The 18,847-nt window shown below is 39.5% G+C and overlaps 1 protein-coding gene across 3 annotated transcripts in view; it reads right to left on the reverse strand.

Moving 5' to 3' along the window:
* The window catches only part of LOC125456593 (phospholipid phosphatase-related protein type 4), a 72,062-nt gene extending 53,584 nt beyond the window's left edge, over window positions 1–18,478 (reverse strand). The window contains exon 1 of one of the 3 annotated variants that reach the window (XM_048539843.2): window positions 17,914–18,478. In XM_048539843.2, the coding sequence (XP_048395800.1) occupies window positions 17,914–17,991 (78 nt within the window). In that variant the 5' untranslated portion in view covers window positions 17,992–18,478. Of the gene's footprint in view, window positions 1–17,897 lie in introns of all 3 variants that reach the window. The other 2 variants (XM_048539842.2, XM_048539844.2) reach the window with 2 other exon arrangements.
* Between the last annotated feature and the right edge of the window lie 369 nt (window positions 18,479–18,847).

Genomic DNA, 18,847 nt, shown 5'->3' on the forward strand with positions numbered 1-18,847 from the left:
CTGTCTGATTTTCAAGAGTATACTGCCAGCATGTAATTGACTGGGATAGATGTGCCCTCCTTTCCTCCTCATTGACAGATGGCAGTGTGGGTAGCTGTACTAAAATTGATCAGGGACATGGTTAGTTCTGCAGCACAAGTCGAACACAGGGCCCATATAGGCTATTCCATATCCAATGTCTTCAGTTGCTGCTTGATATCATGTGGAATTAATTGAATTTGCTGAAGATTGACATCCATGCTGCTGGGAAGTTCAGGACGAGACTGAGGTAAATCATCCACTTGGCACTTCTGGCTGAAGAAGATCGTGGATGCTTTCGTTGTCACTTTTGGACAATTGTACTACACTTATTGAAGATGGGAATCTTTGTGGAACCTCTTTCTCCATTTACTTTTTAATTGTCCACCGCACTTCACCATCATATGTAGCTGGACTGCAAGGCTTCAGACTTGATCCAATGTTTGTGCAAATCACTTGACTGTTTTGTGCTAATTTTAGTGGTTGGCATGCATGCAGTCCTGTCATGTAGCTTCACCAAGTTGATATCTCATTGTTAGGTATGGCTGCTGCTTCTGCATACATACCCTCCTGCACTCTTCATTGAACTGGGCTTTATCTTCCAGTTTGATGGTTTTGGACTGAGAAATTTGAAGGCCTTGAAGTTAGAAATTCTAGATTATATAATTCTGCTGCCAATGGCCAATGTAGCCTCATGGGTTTCTAACCAAAAGGTGCAATATCATTTAAATTTATCCTTTTAGCATGGTAATAGTGCCACCCAACATGCTGGAGGATATCCTCAATATGAAGGCAGGACTTCATCTTAACAAAAGCTGTGTAATGGTCATCCTACCAATACTGAAAGGACATCTAGAACTGTAGGCTGGTGAGGATGAGATCAAGTAGGTTTTTCTTAGGCATAGAACACAGAAATATAGGCTATAGGAGCAGGAGTAGGCCATTTGGCTCTTTAATCACAGCTGATCATTCAACTCTGTTATCTGTTACCACTTTCTCCCCATATCCATTAATCATAATTATTGAAAGTTTTCAATATTTTGGCCTTAACTGTTTCCTGTGGGAGAGAATTCCACAAGATCTGCATTTTCTGTGTGAAGAAACTTTTCCTCATCCATGTCCTAAATGGGCTACCCCTTATGCTTAGACTACAATCCCTGTTTTTGAGCTCACCGATCATTGAGAATATTCTTCCTGAAGCTACCCTGTACAATCCTGTTACAATTTTAAAGAATTTCCATGACGTCCCCTTATTCTTCTAAACTCCATATTGTCCCAAACTCCATGTAATGAATATAGTCCCAAATGAACCAATCTCTCCATGTACATCAGTCCCACCATCATATGAGTTAGCCTGGTAAACCTTCTTTGCACTCCATCAATAGAGCATTCTTCCACAAATAAAGAGAAAAAAAATGAACACAATACTTCAAATGCAATCTTACCAGTGTTGTATATAGTTGCAACAAGACTTCCCTGCTCCTTTACTCAAACCTCTCGCTGTGAAGGTTAACATACCATTTGCCTTCTTCACCTCCTACTACACCTGCCTGCTTACTTTCAGTGATTGGTCTACAAGGATGCTAAGGTCTCACTGCACCTCTCCCTTTCCCAATCCATCCCCATTCAGACACAAGCCTGCTTTCCTGTTTTTGTACCAGTGTGGATCACCTCATTTATCCACATTATACTGCATCTGCCATATATATCTACATTTACATAACTTGTCAAAATTGTGCAGATGCTTTTCTACATCCTCCTTACAGCATACTCTCCCACTCAGCTTTGTGTCATTTAGAAGCTGAGAGATATAACACGTAGTTTCCACTTGAAAATCATTAACATATATTGTGAATATCTGGGGTCTGAACACTAATCCCTGCAGTACCCCAGCAGGCACTGTCTGCAACACAGAAAAGGACCATTTATTCTGTTTATTTCCTGTCTGCCAGCCAGTCCTTGATCCATTTCGGTACACGACATCCAATCCCATGCACTTTAATTTTGCATGCTAATCTCTTTTGTACCAAAAGCCTTCTGAAAATCCAAGTAAAGCAATCCACTGGCTCCCACTCTATTAGTTACAACTTCAAAAATTTCCAGCAGATTTGTCAAGCAGTTTCCCCTTTGTAAAATCCATGCTGACTTTGCCTCTGTCATCTTCCAAGTGTTGTACCGTTACATCTTTTATAATGGACACTGGCATTTCTTTTTCACTAGCAATGTCAAGCCTAATGGTCCATAATTCACTGTCTTCTTTCTGCTTCCCGTCTTAAATAGAGAGATATATTAGCTGACTTTCAATCCATGGGGACTTTTCCAGATACTACAGAATTTTAGAAGATGACCGCTATCACATCTGCTATTTCTAGGGTCAATTCTTTAAGTAATCTGGGAAGAATTTTATCAAGCCCTGGGTATATATCTGCCTTTATCCACAAGAACTCTTTTCCTACTAATACTAATTTATTTCAATTCTACCTTTCCATCACACCCTGAGTTCCCCTATACTTTTGGGATGTTACTTATTTCTTACTTTGTGAATTTTAATGCGTTTAATTGGTTTGCCATCATTTGTTCTCCATTTTATTACTTTTGTTTCTGACTGTAGGTGACATACATATGATTTTAATAACCATTTTGGTTTTTTCATCACTGGCTGCAGGGTTTATGTTCTTTATAGCTGACTGCCAGAAGTATTCTATACTGAGCATGGAATAATTAATGATAACAATGTTATAATACAATAGCGATAGTGCAACAGAAAGGTTGCAATGTCATTAGTTGGAAATAAAATGGACTAAAATAGAAATAAAAGGCAGGATTTTTTATGCTGCTTCATACATGTCTTCTGGCTCAGCTGCTAAAAACAACCAATCTCCTGGGTTAATCGCATTTTAGCAGGATCCATGTGGGAGTTCTACATTTGGTAAGGAGGTCATTCGGTAAGGAGAGTTAGCTGGAGGAAAAAGCTAAAGCAGATTACAGGAAGTACCAATGTACCTTAGAGAGAAACATCTAGGGCTGGCCAATATGAACATTTCGAAACAAAACTCTACTAACCACCTTGATTGAATTTTGATTCCCTTGTTTCCCTTAGTAACAGTAAATGCCAGGAGCACAGTGCTGTTCTGAGCATGCACAGTTCCTATGGCTGAGCTTAATATGAGAAATCATATGGTTACCACACACATTCTTCTGCATTAAGACAGAAAATAGAGGATAAACTCAGTGAATGTGCCAGCGTCTGTGGAGAGATTCTGCAGATTTCCAGCTTTCGCAGTATTTTACTTTAACGCTCTTCTGCATATTCCTGCACAGCAAAATGCCTTCTATCTTGTAGTGTAATGGGAAATCAGTGTCATTAATGATAATGTTACTTTGATATAATCGAAATACAGAAAAATAGCTGACGAGGCTCAGGACCAGAAGAGAAATATTTTATTTTTATTAATAATGAATAATTCTGGGGAACGAGGAAATCACAAGGGAGTTAAATTAACATTTTGAAATATTTTTCACAGTAGAAGATGCTAACAACATTCCAAAACTACTAAATAATCAACTAGCAAAAGGAGGAGATGAATTGAATGCAATAACTATCGCTAGAGAAAAAGTAATGGGGAAACTAAAAGGGAATCATTAAGTATATTGAGATAGGCAGCTATTTAATCAGTGAGAGAATCAAAGATGATGGGGAAAATGCAGAAAAGTGGAGTTGAGTATAATTAAGTCAGCCATCATCTCACTGAATGGCAGAACAGACTAGATGGCCCAAATGGTCTACTTTCACTCCTATGTCTTATGATTTTATAGAACATAGAACATTACAGCACAGTACAGTCCCTTCGGCCCTCAATGTTGTGCCGACCTGTCATACCGATCTCAAGCCCATCTAACCTACACTATTCCATGTACGTCCATATGCTTGTCTCAAGAGTTACATTCAGTATATATTTTATAGCGTAAATAGTGAGTTAAAAAACTTACCAAGAGTAAGGGAAAAGTACTATTAGTTAAGGACAAGCTAGCCATGCAAGGGACTCAGAGCAGAATCAATCTAGCAAGACACTGCAGTTTTTAAGAGTACCATACAGACACCCTTTGCCCAAGACAACCCAGAGCATTCAGAATTCATGAAGGACTGCCACGAAGTACTGAATTTGTGGCAGAAGCCCAATTCATAGACAAAGCTGCAGCAACCCAAGGCATGGTTACTACAGAGTTCTCTCACAGTATTCAAATTAATGATAGTTTATAACAAGCCCTGTTTGCGTTAAACAAACTAACACAGTAAAAGTTGGCAACCACAAGTTGTTGGTAACAGAAGGTAAGAACATTGATGAGAAAACACTAATAATAATGCCAAAATTAAACTTACATTCTGACTCCCTGTTGAAGTAAATTCTCAGGCTTAGCAGATTAATTCTCACAATGTAGAACATTGTCTGAACATTGCATTCCGCTTTAGTTTTGTATCACACTGTGAAGGACATTTACTGCTGAACTATTTGAGCTACACCCAGTACCTAACTCTGACGTAAAATACTCTGAAAATTGCTTTTGAGTTTCTTCTTTAATTTTTTTATGACATTGCCTTTTTATAATAATTAAAAATCACAATAATTACCTTAATTTGTAATGATTTTTACAGCAAATGCTTATACCCTTAGGTGTAACACTAATAATGTATGGTTTAATTAATTGATCACAACAGGAATTATATATGTACGTTAAGAAATGCAATGGTGAAAAACTTCACAGGTTCTTCAATTTTGTCTAGACTTGACCACTGACAAAGTCAGAAATTTTCAAATGTTAAATTTTCACATGTTGTTTTCCCATTTGAATTTATATTCTTTAGAAACATCCTGAAGGATGATTTTTAAAAAATATATGCTTTATCAGCAATACTCAAACTTTGAAATGCTGGTTACATTGCAGACATGATAATCTATTATTATCATGTGTGGTAATGCAAGGATATAAATGAAAATCGGGCAACTAGCAATATTCAGTCTTTTGCCCCTACATTGTGCACTTCTATTTCATTAGTAGAAGTCAGCAATGGAAACCGTCTGTGTAGAACTCACAATCACTTTCATCTAGAAGGTCAAAGGACACATGAGAACACGACCACCTGCAAGTTATCCTCCAAGCCACTCTCCATCCTGGCTTTGAAAAATATCACCGTTCCTCCAATGACATTGGCTCAAAATCCTGGGATTCTCTCCCTAATGCGTTGTGGGTTGACCCATAGCACTTGGACTACAATGGTTCAAGAAGGCAGTTAACCATCATCATCTCAAGGGAACTAGGGATAGGCAACAAATACTGCCCAGCCAGTGACAGCCACATCCCATGACTGAATAACAGAAGCTCCTTTTCAGTAATATAACAATCATCTTCAGTCATAAAGAAATGCAATCCCTTGAATTTACATTGCTCCTTTCATGAATTCAGGAGATCTCAAAGTATTTTATGGATAATCAAGTAGTTTTGAAGATTAGTCACCATTGTAATGCCATGGCAAAGTTATTCAAACCAAGGTTCCACAACATCAATGAGATGAAGACAAGATTATCTATTTTATCAGTACCATTGATTGAGGGATACATTTTGAGCAGAACTCAGGGGAAAGCTCCATGGATGTTCTTTCTTTCATCTACCTGAGATGGCAGGTGGGACTTGGTCTAACATCTCATATGTAAGACAGTAAACGAAACAGTGAACTATTCACTCGCGTGATGCATATCGTGTCAGTCTACATTTTGGGGTCAAACCTCTGGAACGGAATGTGAACTGATATCTTTTTGACTCAGAGGTGACAAGGCTGCTATTGAATCAAGGAAGTAGGGTGTAGCTTAGAGAAACAATGCAATTTTTGAGTTATTGTTACTTATTAATTGCCACTTCTGGTCAAATGCCAAGGAAATAAAGAAGTTCTGAGAAACACAAAGCATTCACGTTTGTGTATCAAATTCAATGGAGTGTCATTCCCCTTTAACTTCAGTAAATCAAGCATAATTAATCATTTCAAGCAGCTTACTTGATTAATTTAAGAATGGAACAAACGTATCTCTCATTGTTCAAAGTTCTTGTTAAAGACAATGGTCTGATACTGATGGTGGTGATGGGAGTGGGGGAAGATTGTGGTCAGGCTGCATATAAAGTAGGCCTATTAATTCATTTACAGGACAGGGGCATTGCTGGTTATCATACATTTATTGCCCATCCCTAATTGCCAAGACAGCAATTTAGAGTCAGCCATATTGCTGTGGGTCTACGGTCACATGTCAGTCAGGCCAGGTAAGGATTGCAGGTTTCTTTCCCTAAAGGATATTAGCGACCCAGATGGGTTCTTCCAACAATTGACAAAAGATATACGATCATCTTAATTCCAGATATGTTTTGAATTTAAATTCTACCATTTGCCATGGTGGTATTCAAACCCAGGTCCGTGGAACATTACCTGGGTCTCTAGATTAACAGTCCACTGATAATACCACTAGGCCATTGCCTCCCCAGTTGCACTGCTGCACCAGTTCAGATGGTTTACTGCAACATCAGGCCAAGCACTGAGGAGGTACTAGAGGTGTATGATGCAGAGTTGTGAAGCAACAAAAAATTTCTGTGCCAGTCAATTTTGAACAATAAATTTATTTTTTGCATGGTGCAATTAATGTAAAAATTGTAGTGAAAATTTAGGTACGAAATAATGTTCTACCTAACTAATGTTATTTACCAATAAACACAAGGCTTTCCTATCTGCAAAGGCGTAATTGGTTCAGCGACACAAGTGACCCCAGCCAAGAATAACTTGGTAGAAAGGGTCAGGTAAAACTGTCTTTTATTTCATTATAAATGTACCATGTTAGCATTTTTAAGCAGTGGCTAGTTATGTCAATTTAGCACAAGGTTACCGCCTCATTTTCAGAAAGACTAATATTCTGGCATTAAAGATTTTGTCAGAACCCAAGCAGGAAGCTCACATGTGTGCCTCATGCAGCCAATACACAAATACAAACCTACCAGACTAGTACCAGTTTGTGCTCAAGTGAGGAAGTAGTTACTTCCAGTCATAATTACAAACATCTTCAGCTTCTGTCAGGGAAATCTGTTAGAATGTGGGAATGGGCTTTAGGTGGTTGTGACAGCCACATGAATTTTGAACCTCAAAGACTTTCAAATGTAATATATTTGCTTCTGTAGGTTTTGTACACAGACTGCATATTGTTTTGAAGAACAGTCTTTTATAATTAATGCTAAGACCCTCGCCTTAAAGGTACTGCTGCAAATGCTTCACAATTACCCAACTTCTTGTTTCCAGGCCAATGATCTGCCAAGTGGGGAACGGTCCTGTCAGCAGGTCATGACCATATTATTTATAAGAACCTGGGACAAAAATTACTTGAGTTCACTGTTGACCATTCTGGGCAATTTGCATATATAATCTACTTAACATCTATTATAAAAATGCATGCCATAAAAATGATCCCTAACATGACAGTTCCATCACAAAATGACTCAATTAGAAAGGAGACCAGAGTCACCAAAGGCAGGGAAAGCATTGAATTTGAAAGATCCTTTAGTGTATGAACCAGAAAACTCATTGTCGACATAAAAATTGTAATTACTAGATATGTCAGCTAAGATCATTTGGAAATACCACGCCTAAAAGTATGATTTAATTTCATATTAGCTGTAGAAATATTCTGTATGTAGAAGTTTACATCACCTTGTTCAATCATTTTAAAATACTTGTGCTACAAATACTGCAGGAATACTTTATAGATTACAGGGAGACATTTTAATATGGTTGAAGTCTAGAATTGACTCCTGCCATTATAAATTAATGAATGTTCTCTATGCGACTGAAATGCTACTTTACACATGTCCCTGATGTCTGCTTTGAATTGGGTCATGGTCTATTGTCAAGGACAGTCAAAATCATGATTTTCTGTAATTGTCCCCTGTGATTCAGTAACTAGAGACAGAGTGCAATTACTTGAAATCCGGTTATTATAACTCATTGTTTCAAAATTTTTCTTGCATACATTAATGAAAGTATGGCTATTCTGCAAAGTCTCTTGATTTAAATTACCACAGCTTTCTCCTGGATCATGCAAATCTGCTGATTAATAACCCTATTGCCTTTGTAAAATGCTACTCTTGCATGTAATGTCTGATAATTCTGGTTGTTTGATTTCTTTTAGCATAATTGCCATAAACTGAATTTCAATTTGGATTTCACTTGTTTTTAAAATGTTATTGCATTTTCCATTATTTTACAATGTAATTTACATGCTACATTGATTAATGAGGCAGATACTAGGAAGGAGGGGCACTGTTGCTACTTGCTGTGAAATCTACAGTTGAGTTTAGTCTGTGTTGAAATCACAGATAATTGACAGCACATCCAAAAGAAGTTGCACTAATTTAATATATCTTCATTATTCTTCCCTTGTATGATTTACTGGAGGTCACTGACATAACATCTGCAAATTCAGTGATAAACACATCTTTCTTTTTCTCATAGTTTTTAACTTAAATCAAGATTATAATTGGGCACCTTTCCTTCTTACCATAATTTTTTTTATCAACAAGCATACTGACAAAAATTCAAAACATGGAGAATATATGAAGTGAATATTCACTCCATCTAAATTTAAAAATTAAAGATGTGATTTGTCATTGTATAATTGGCCTGTTTTAAATTTGAGAGTGTAAATTTCGCATAGTCAAAGCATTTTGTGTATATCCATTAGATATTCCAAATACATTCATAAAACATATGACAATATATATTGTTTGTTTAAAAAGTGCAATGCTTTTCTCATTAGATTAGATTGGATTCCCTACAGTGTGGAAACAGGCCCTTCGGCCCAACAAGTCCACACCGCCCCTTGAAGCATCCCACCCAGACCCATGCCCCTATAACCCACACACCCCTGAACACTACGGGTAATTTTTTAGCATGGCCAATCTACCTAACCTGCACATCTTTGGACTGTGGGAGGAAACTGGAGCACCCGGAGGAAACCCACACAGACACGGGGAGAACATGCAAACTCCACACAGACAGTCGCCCGAGGCTGGAATCGAACCCGGGTCCCTGGTGCTGTGAGGCTGCAGTGCTGACCACTGAGCCACTGTGCCGCCCCCTCATATTTATAAAGAAATCATTTAACATTGATTGATAAAATAAAACAACAAACTGTGAATGCCGGAGATCTGAAACAAAGCAGAAATTGCTGCCAGAATTCAGTCGGTCCGGCAGCATCTATGGGAAGAAAGTAGAATTAATGTTCCACATTTAGTGACTCCTGAATCAGTTATCACTGGATTCAAAATGTTAACTGTGTTTTCCCTCCACAGAGGCTACCAGACCTGCTGAGTTTCACCAGGAATGTATTCTTTTGTAATTTTGATTGAAGTTAAATTTAAACCTTTGCTGTTATCATATTGAGATTCCCTTTACAGAATATCACAACACAGTACTACACTATTACTAAATTCGGCTTGACGAGTTATCCATGAAACAGAGCAAAATTTTATAGAATATGAATAAAGATAAGCATGACTGGGTGTTGATCTGGTTTGACGAAGTGAAAAAAAGGCATATTAATATACAATAGTAATAAAAGCATCTTTCCTGACTACAGCATGTCCAAAGCATTGTACAGCTGATGAGATGTAGTCACTGCCACAGTGCAGGCAATGTGGCAATCAATTTGCACAGAATCATTGCCCAAAAGCAACAAATTTTATATAGGCCAGGTAATCTGTTTCTTACAGCAATGCTGACTGAGGGAGTAAATATTGACAGGATACTAAGGCTAACTCTCCGATCTTTTCTCATAGTATCATCTGATATTTTACAACCATGTAACAGGGCACACAGAGCTTCAGTTTAACTTCTCATCCAATTGACAACTTCTAAACAGTACAGCATTCCTGCAAAACTACTGCAGTTTCAGGCTTAATTCTTATACTCAAGTTGTGGGATTTGAACCCTCTCAATCAGAGGCAAGAATGTAAACAACTAGGCTGTAGCTAATATTCAAGCAGGGTGGACGAAGGCTTATGTGGATCTGTTGGTGCAAATGATCATTTCTAAGCTCGAATGTAATTTTCTAAATTAAATTGTTCACTCATTTAAATCAATATTAACTGTGCAATGTTCATTGATCACCTGTTTTCCATTATCAATATTATTGTGCAAGCTAGGGCTCTTGCAGTGCAATGGTAGCATCTCATTCCCTGGATTCAGAGACCTGGGTTCAAGTCCCATCTTCTCTGGGGCTGTGCACTAGCATCTCTGAACAGGTCGATTAGTAAAATAGGTTAATTTAAAAATAAATGTGCAAGCTTCACTACTCTCATTTAGCACAGCAATTCAGAACTCAGATAGATCACAACAATGGACAATTGTCATGTCTGGGGAATAAGAAGAAACAGTTAATAAAAGAAAATGGAAAAGACTTGAGTTAAGAAATTAGGATAGATATTTCCCTTCACAAAAGAAAGGCAATGACTTGTACTAAGCAGAATGGAAGACTGGTGCAATTAATAGGAAATGAACTGAAAACTGTTAACCATTGTGAATGTTTAGAGTTATGAAAACAACAGGTTCATGTTGATTCATATAAAGTTTAACTTAGAGAATTTGAGATAATAGTCAAATAGTGCATAGTGTTGACTTACTGAAAGTAAAAGGAAAATTGTGTGCCATCTTCACCTCTATGTTTAGTTCCTATACTCTTCTTAAAATATAGCCTCAGTCTATAGAAGCCAGAGATTTCTTTGTGTCACTAAGTAACATGCGCTCAAATATCTCTGTGGACAAAATTTAATGCTCATCTTCGCGGTACGTTTTGAAATGGGGAACATTTAATTTAGAGGAGGGTACGGGATGCGAACCCTGCTGCCTTTCCACCGCTGCCTCCATTATGTCCAGACAAGGTGAGGTCATGAACAACTTCCCAGCCTGATGTCAATTGAAACCCTTAAGCTGGCAATTACTGTTCACTCAAAGGATATTGGTATTTAAGCGACAGTAGACAGGGCAGTGACCATACAGAAAACTCAAAGGCTCCCTTTGTGGGTCGGGCAGCAGCCCACCCCTGCCTGATTGAAGGAGCTAACATGGGAAATAAGGTAGGGGATGGAAGGGGTGTTACGACATGCTGAGAGTCAAGTCCCATTCCTCATTAATATCCCACATTGTAAAATGCCAGAACACAACTCAATATCTCTGGTTTTATAGATTCTGCTGGCCCTCTGAAGGTTTAGTAACTGCAGGAGACAGGCATATAAAGTGGTAGGATATTAACGATTTCTACTGTTCTATCTTTACAGAGACACAATATGACTCATCCTCATGGCCAAACTGTGCTCCTAAGATGCTGCTTGGCCTGCTGTGTTCATCCAGCTCTACACCTTGTTATCTCTCTGACAAACAGTTGTCTTTGCTACTATAGGTTTCTATCAAAGATAACAAAATTTAGTCTGAATAAAAGGTATGAGGTCCATGACCTTCAATGTGCTAATTCTTCATAATATTCTTCACAGCGTGCAATTCTAAGCAAATTAGTTCAAACAATTTTGCACTATGTTTTAAAAGCATGTTAAAAACTGGCAAAAAGTTTACAAATATTCAAAATCTAAAATCAGAATGTCAACATAATGTGCTGTTCAGAATGTTTTCTCAATTTTTAAAAAATTGCTATATTTCATTTATGAAATAGCACACATAGATTATTGCAAGATAAGATTTAATATTTCAGGCACACAAAGAAATATACGTTTATATTTTAAGTATCTAGGAAGGAATTTTATGTTCCATAGCTGACAGGTTTTCAGTGCAGTGAGAGGTGCTGACAAGTTTTTCAGGGTGGAATTCCCATGCTTTGCAGTTTATTGGGGGAATCGGGAGAGGCCCAAAAATGTCAGCCTTCCCTCACCCAAGCTGAGGCCCTTAAGTGGTCAATTATTAGCCATTTAAAGGTTGCTTCCCATTGGTCGTGATCTTTTAGCTGCTTGGAGGAATTTGGGGATGTAGTCTGAGAGCCCAGAAAATTATCCTGCACGAGCCTAGTGAGGAATAAAGGCGCAGAAATATTTCACTACTGGCCCTTTTTCCATATTGGTTGCCCTTCCACTCTAGATCTGCAACCAACCCCCACCCAGCTGGGTGCACCCACCCGACTGCCTGATCATCACATGACTAGCTCCCTCCCACCACCATCACCTGGTCTTCCTTTCTGACCTTGCTGAAAAAGCTTGCACCTACCTAGTCCTGAAGCTCTGGTACTTAGACTGTTGTGTTGCTTGCAATCCCACCAGTGGACATTGTTCAAAGTGGCACTGCTGGGAATGATTGGCCAGCAGCTCTCTGAGGCAAGTCTTCCTCTTGAGGAAGGAGCAATAATCCCAACTCCAGTCAATTAACAATCCTCTAGCCCATGGTGTGTCTGCAGTAAGTTTTCTTTAAATGTATTTCCTTCACTGTATTTGCCAGGCAGTATAAATATACCATGAGACCCCAGGATAGTTGGGTGACACTTGGAAAGGCAAAGCACAATAAGACATTCTGCCTCAGATATAGTTGAAATTTTTCAGATGACATTCAGAATTGCAGATATATAAGATATACCATTCAGGAAGTTGCAGGGTGATCGAGTTAATTTGTTTAAAATATCGAGGGATCGTATAGGTAGATACAAATATTCAATTTCCTCTTGATGGGAGGTCCAAAAAACAAGCAGGTACACAGGACATTAGACTTAGACCTGTCAGATGTGAAATCAAGTTGAATTTTTTCACACAAAGCAGAGGATAAATTTGAAGCTTACTTTACCAGAAGTTGTATTAACATTGTCATGACTGAAAACACCAGATATTTTAGGGATTATGGTGTCATGCGACTGGGAGTATAGGTGAGTTAATGAAGCTACGGTACAGGGTAGCCATGATCAAATTGAAAGGCACTACATGCTTGAGGGGCTAAATTGCCTGCTCCTTCTCCAATGCTCCCAAGTTATGGCTACAAAGGATACTACTGCGCATAATGTTTGGAAAGAATTAATAAGATTCCAAGTTTGACACTGTGATAGTGCCACTGTAATCTTCAAGTAAAATGTTAGAATCTAGACACAAACGATTTTCAAACCTGCATTTTAAAAATTCATTCACGGGATGTGAGCATCATGGGATATTACCCATCACTAATTGCCCAGAAGGCAGTTAAGAATCAACTACATTGCTGTGGATCTGCAGTGACATGCAGGCCAGACCAGACAAAATTTCCTTTTCTAAAAGGCATTAATGCATCAAATGGCTTTTAGACTAACATTTTATTCCAGATTTCGATGAAATTCTACTGTGGGAGACAAGTCCATGTCCCCAGAACAGTAGAGATAATGGGAACTGCAGATGCTGGAGAATCCAAGATAACAAAGTGTGGAGCTGGATGAACACAGCAGGCCAAGCAGCATCTTAGGAGCACAACAGAACATTATCCTACTAATCTGGATGGCTAGTCCGGAGACATTACCACACTGCTACCACTTGCCCGAATGTTTTGAGTGAGCTAAGGAATTGTTTTACAATCGATTTTGGCCATTGTGCACCACTACCAGCTACTGATAAAGAGCAGTAGCCAGCTGTCAACATATGTATGTTATGTATCAATTTCTGGTCAGACCACAATGGAACGCTGTATGCATGCTTCTGCATTCAGACTTCCACTCACTATATCTGAAGTATACCTCCCCTCAACCTAGTTATTTGTTAAAGTACAATCAAATTAAACTGTTAAATATTCCAGATTAATCTGTCTGTAGTTATAATAAAGCAGGTGTTTTGCTGAAGTGATGTGCAATTACTTCCTAGAAGTGGCCCACACCTGATTGAAAATGGTTTCAAGCTAGAAATCAACATATAAGTGGCAGCATCATTCAGAGAACCTCCAGGAGCTGCCACATACTGGTTTCAGCTTCCAACTGTTATGTAACTCAAAACGCACTTAAGTTGATTTCACACTCAAATTGCACCACACAGTTTATGATGATTAGAATCCCATTTTGCACCAATGCAACTTCTGTATTTCTAATAGTATTTGTATAGAAAAAATGGGCACATTAAACTTTGTACTTTATGCCACATATGATACTTCTGAGATTGTACTTTTACATTGTGTAAGGTCAGGTTAATGGAGAATTTGTTGAGGTGGGGTGAGTTTAGTGATGTATTGAAGCTATTGGTCTGAAATAGTTCTGTATCTCGCTTGGGAGAACTACATCTTAATCCAGTGCTTCCAATCATAGCCAGACAATCACTTGTAGCAGTTTTATTTTTTCTCCTGCACTGTCACCTCCTGTGTCTACAGGGTCTTTTTTGGCCCCTTGCATTTTTCATCTATCTGCTGAGAGAGCTTGAACTTATTTTTGGTCCTTGTTCTAATCTCTGTCACTAACTGACTCCCTCCCTCTCTCTCATAACAGTCTTGATTAAGGCAGTCTACTCACAACTTTGTCACATTTGATTCCTCAATGTGTTTCCAACCCCATATTTGTGCTATTACCACCTACTGACTTAACTCTTAACTCATCTGTTACCGAAACCATCACTTGTGCTTTCATTACCTGTAGACGCAACTCTTCCAACATACTCCTGGCAGATCTACCACAATCTATCTCTCAAAACTTGAGGTCAACTAAAACTCTGCTTACTACTTTTTAACCGGCCACTAACATATTTCCCCATCAGCCCTGTGCTTGATAACCCACCTCCTTGATTTCAAATCCTTCCACAACCTTTCTCCCCCTAATTCCATAATCTATTCCATCTTCACAGCCCCAAACAATATCAGTGCTCCTCTAATTTTGGCCTCCTTTACCTGCCACATTATCATTCATTACCATGCCTTCAGCCGCCAAACCCCCATGTTCTGTAATATTCTTTACCCATCTCTGTACTCTACCCTGCTTTCCTGCATTAAACAGACTCTCTAAAACCTTCCTCTGTGACTAAGATTTTGTTTATGTCTTGTTCATGCCTTCTTATGTGGCTCAGTGTCATACTTCACTTTATGAATCTGCCTTGAAGTGCCTTGGTATGTTTTATTATGTTTAATGCACAGTGTCGTTATTATAATTTGGTGCTACTGTTTGGCAGAAAATATAGTAGACTTGTCAGGAGAGAGCTATGGGCCTGTTTATCCATAAAATATGGGCATAGCTCACTCTTAACAGTCTTGCAAGTATCTATTTATGAAAAGGGAGAGGAACACCTGAACTCATGTAACATAACTATGTGGAGGAGGCTGCGTGTGTGGGGAAAGGGTTTATTGGAGTCCTTGAACACTATAAAGTGAATTGACACAACATTGAATTTATATTCTATGTGGTATTAAACTGATGCCGTGAGACTTCTACCACCTCAAGTGATGGAGTCTTCCATTCAGTCAAAAGATGAGTATCAGATTCTATGGGTGCAGTGATGGGAGAACAGTCTACTTATTCAATGCACATACAACATCAGAAGCCCAACGTCAAGCACCTAGCAGCCTGGTCTGACAACTCCTCAGCCTTTAAAGTGTCTAAAAAGACCTAATGGGGTGATGCCATGATGAACTGCTGATGGTCGTTTTATCCCAGATAATTATTTTCTGAAGGATGTTAACATTGTCCAGTTTCAGAAAAATAAAATAACTCATTGGGTTGTGAGAACCGCCATGGAATTTCACTTCCATCACTAGCAGGTAAAGTCCTAACGTGTACCAGGTGCTATCCACTGTACAGGGTGTCAGCTTTCCCAGAAGTTCAAGGCAAATTTCCTCTTCTTTGTGGACTGTCCAATTTGCATTTCTTAGTCTGTCAAATCTAGAAAAAGTACAATGCATTTGACCCTTCAAATGGGTCTCAAATTTGGCACTGACGCAAAGCTGAATTTTTTGTGACATCACTACACGTAATGTAAGTTGTGAGCTGAAAATTGAAAGGAACTGAATAACATGATTGGAAGAGCTGGATGGAATTTATGTCTAAAAGCAACGAAATGGATTAGTTCATACTGCATTGCATAATTTATTGATTAACTCAGCTGGTTGGTTGCAATGTCAACAGCATAGGTTCAGTTCCCACACTAGATGAGATTACCATGAAGGACTCTCTTTCCTAACCTCTCCCCTCAGATTAAACCACCACCAGTTGTCTTTTCTCCAATGACAGAATTACTGTATGGTTTAGTAGGACTATAGCAATTTCACTTTTTATAATTGGAAGTGGAATACCAGGATACCAAATATTAAAGCTGAGGTAATCCCACACAGCAAATCTTCATTGGAATATCTCCAATGTTCAGCAAATTGTATTATTAAGAATTAACATAATCGGAGACATGGCTATTTCTGCTCTTTCACAAAAGTATCCCAATGAGACCATCAATTTGTTTGTACTATCCCTGCCAGTTATTCATCTGTGATGGGAAGATATCAAAAATTAAGGCACATGAAGAACGGAAGATACAAATGCACCTGTTGAACATATGGTACCCTTGTTACTCACCACACTGGGAATATTGATGCACATTCATGGCACATTTTACAAAGATAGCGAAGAAATGGGTTTGAGGGGCACACCTCAGGATGTCTGCTGAGAACTGGATTTTCCTTCAGCCTTCAAATTGGACTGCTTTGTTGCCTCCAAATGTTGCAAATGGTAAATGGAGACGATACAGAGATGTCAATGGGACATCTGGGACAGCTTGACCATTAGGCTGATTTCCTCGACTATGAAGAATTTAACTGACCATGCAACAGAGGAGGAAATCCAGTGTATTAGGTCAAATTGACTAAAGTCAAAGTCAGGATGGGGAAAGAAAGGAAATGATCAATAAAAACATTTTTCAAATTAAAAGTGAGAAAAACGTATTTAAATGTCCAATTTTACAGAAATTTGGGAACAATTTACTTCCGGCAGGGATCAGGTTCCAACATTGTTCCTTTTTGAGCCTCAAAGTTTGCGTGGAACGGCAAGACCATCAGATACATCATCACGGTTCTTAACCACATGAACTGTCAGCGCTTCAAGGCACTGACGGCGTAAATACAGCATTTGCACGAAGCACAACCTCATGGAGGGTCAGGGCAAGGCACCCAGCAATGTGTGGTAATCTGACTTTATGTGTAAATTGCTGGACTTTTAATGGACCAACATTACTCTCCCGCCTATTTCTGGCCGTGATGGGTTTATCACATACTGCGGAAGGCGGCTAATCCTGGCCCATTCTGTTATGCACAACATGAAATAAAAGCAATTTGTATTAAGCTGTCTCACGTTCACAATCATTCCCAGAGATTTGCTGTCTTATCTCTAGATTGATTTTGAAGGGGGGCATGTTTAATTCTACATTGCAGCATGACATTCAGTGGTGAGCTTTTAATTTAAAGAAAAATTCCTATCCAGGAGCGGTATTAGAAAAAGGGACAAAACACTGTGTCACGTTGCAGCGTTCACAAATCAGCCTTCGAGTGTGCAAACGATAATCTGTCGTGACCGCGCATTTCTTTTTCACAACTGTCAAACACCAGTCCGACAATTGTAACGTTTGTGGTGACAATTGGAAGGAGAAAGCTGCAAATATTGTACCATGGGTCCCTTTTCTCGCCCCCAATGAACCGCTTCAGCCTGCTGGCGGAATACACTTCACACTCCGTTGCTGTGAACGTGATTCCCATACACGATTTAATGTTTAGAAATGCACTTGGCTTTGCCCATTTGAAGGGGGTACAATTGGAGAACATGCATCCCTGACTGGATTGACACGGACTGGCAATGCCGCTATTTGGAAGTTCCAGCAGTGGAAGGTCTTACCTGGGCGTTCACTTACCTCCACGAAGTAAAAACAGGGCAGCAGAGTCACGCTGTCTTTCGTTAGTCTCCCTTTCTGCCTCTCCTTCGAAGACATGTCGGATCTTCAGCCCTTTCCCAGTGCACACACACACACACACATATATATATATATCACACACACACACACGCTTGGCACAATCGCCCAGGTCCTGTTCTGGAGAACCTCAGGCGGCCTGACTGCCTTCCATTCCCGGCTACTCCTGCAGAAGTCTCGCCGCAAAGACACTGCCCTAAATCAGGCTGTGCAGGACCACAGTCAAAGAAGCTCGCCCGCACATTGCCAGCTTCCCATGTCTCGTCCCGTTTCGTTGCCTGTCGCTGACTCTGTGTGTGTGTGTGTGTGTGTGTGCTTTCTTTGCCCCTCCTGCAGCGTTAATACGCTCCAATTATGGAACCGCACATATTAAATCCCAGAAGTTAGCACACAGGGAACGGCGCGTCACCAAACGGTTCCGAACCGCGCCGGCATCACCGCTGTGACTGGTTTTAAAAGCACAGGCTGACACCAGGCAGTGCTACAGGACCGTGTCGCCCCGCTGGCTGTGTCAACTACCACGACTTGCCTTTATGTGGCGCCTTTCCCGTCCGTAAAAGGTAGAGGGGTGCGGTAAGAAAGCTTCACAACAACGTGACCAGAGCGAACAACAATCGGCAGCTACCTTTGTGAGCCCAAGAGACAGCCTCACGTAACAGTGTGCCCTCAATAGTCTGGCCGATAGACAAAATAAAACAAAACGTGAGATTTAAAAGAAAACACAGCAGTCGCCTGAAATAGTTCCGTTGCACAGCTTCCGATCTTGGCGTCAACATGGTGTTTTATTCAGGGGCGCAGTGCAGGTACAGTAGCTGTGCTAGCCATCCATTCTGAAGTGAAAGTTGCCTAGATGGGGCCTCACAGGAGTTTCTTTACC

This window comes from Stegostoma tigrinum, chromosome 8 (genome assembly GCF_030684315.1).
Source record: "Stegostoma tigrinum isolate sSteTig4 chromosome 8, sSteTig4.hap1, whole genome shotgun sequence".
Classification (NCBI taxonomy): domain Eukaryota; kingdom Metazoa; phylum Chordata; class Chondrichthyes; order Orectolobiformes; family Stegostomatidae; genus Stegostoma; species Stegostoma tigrinum.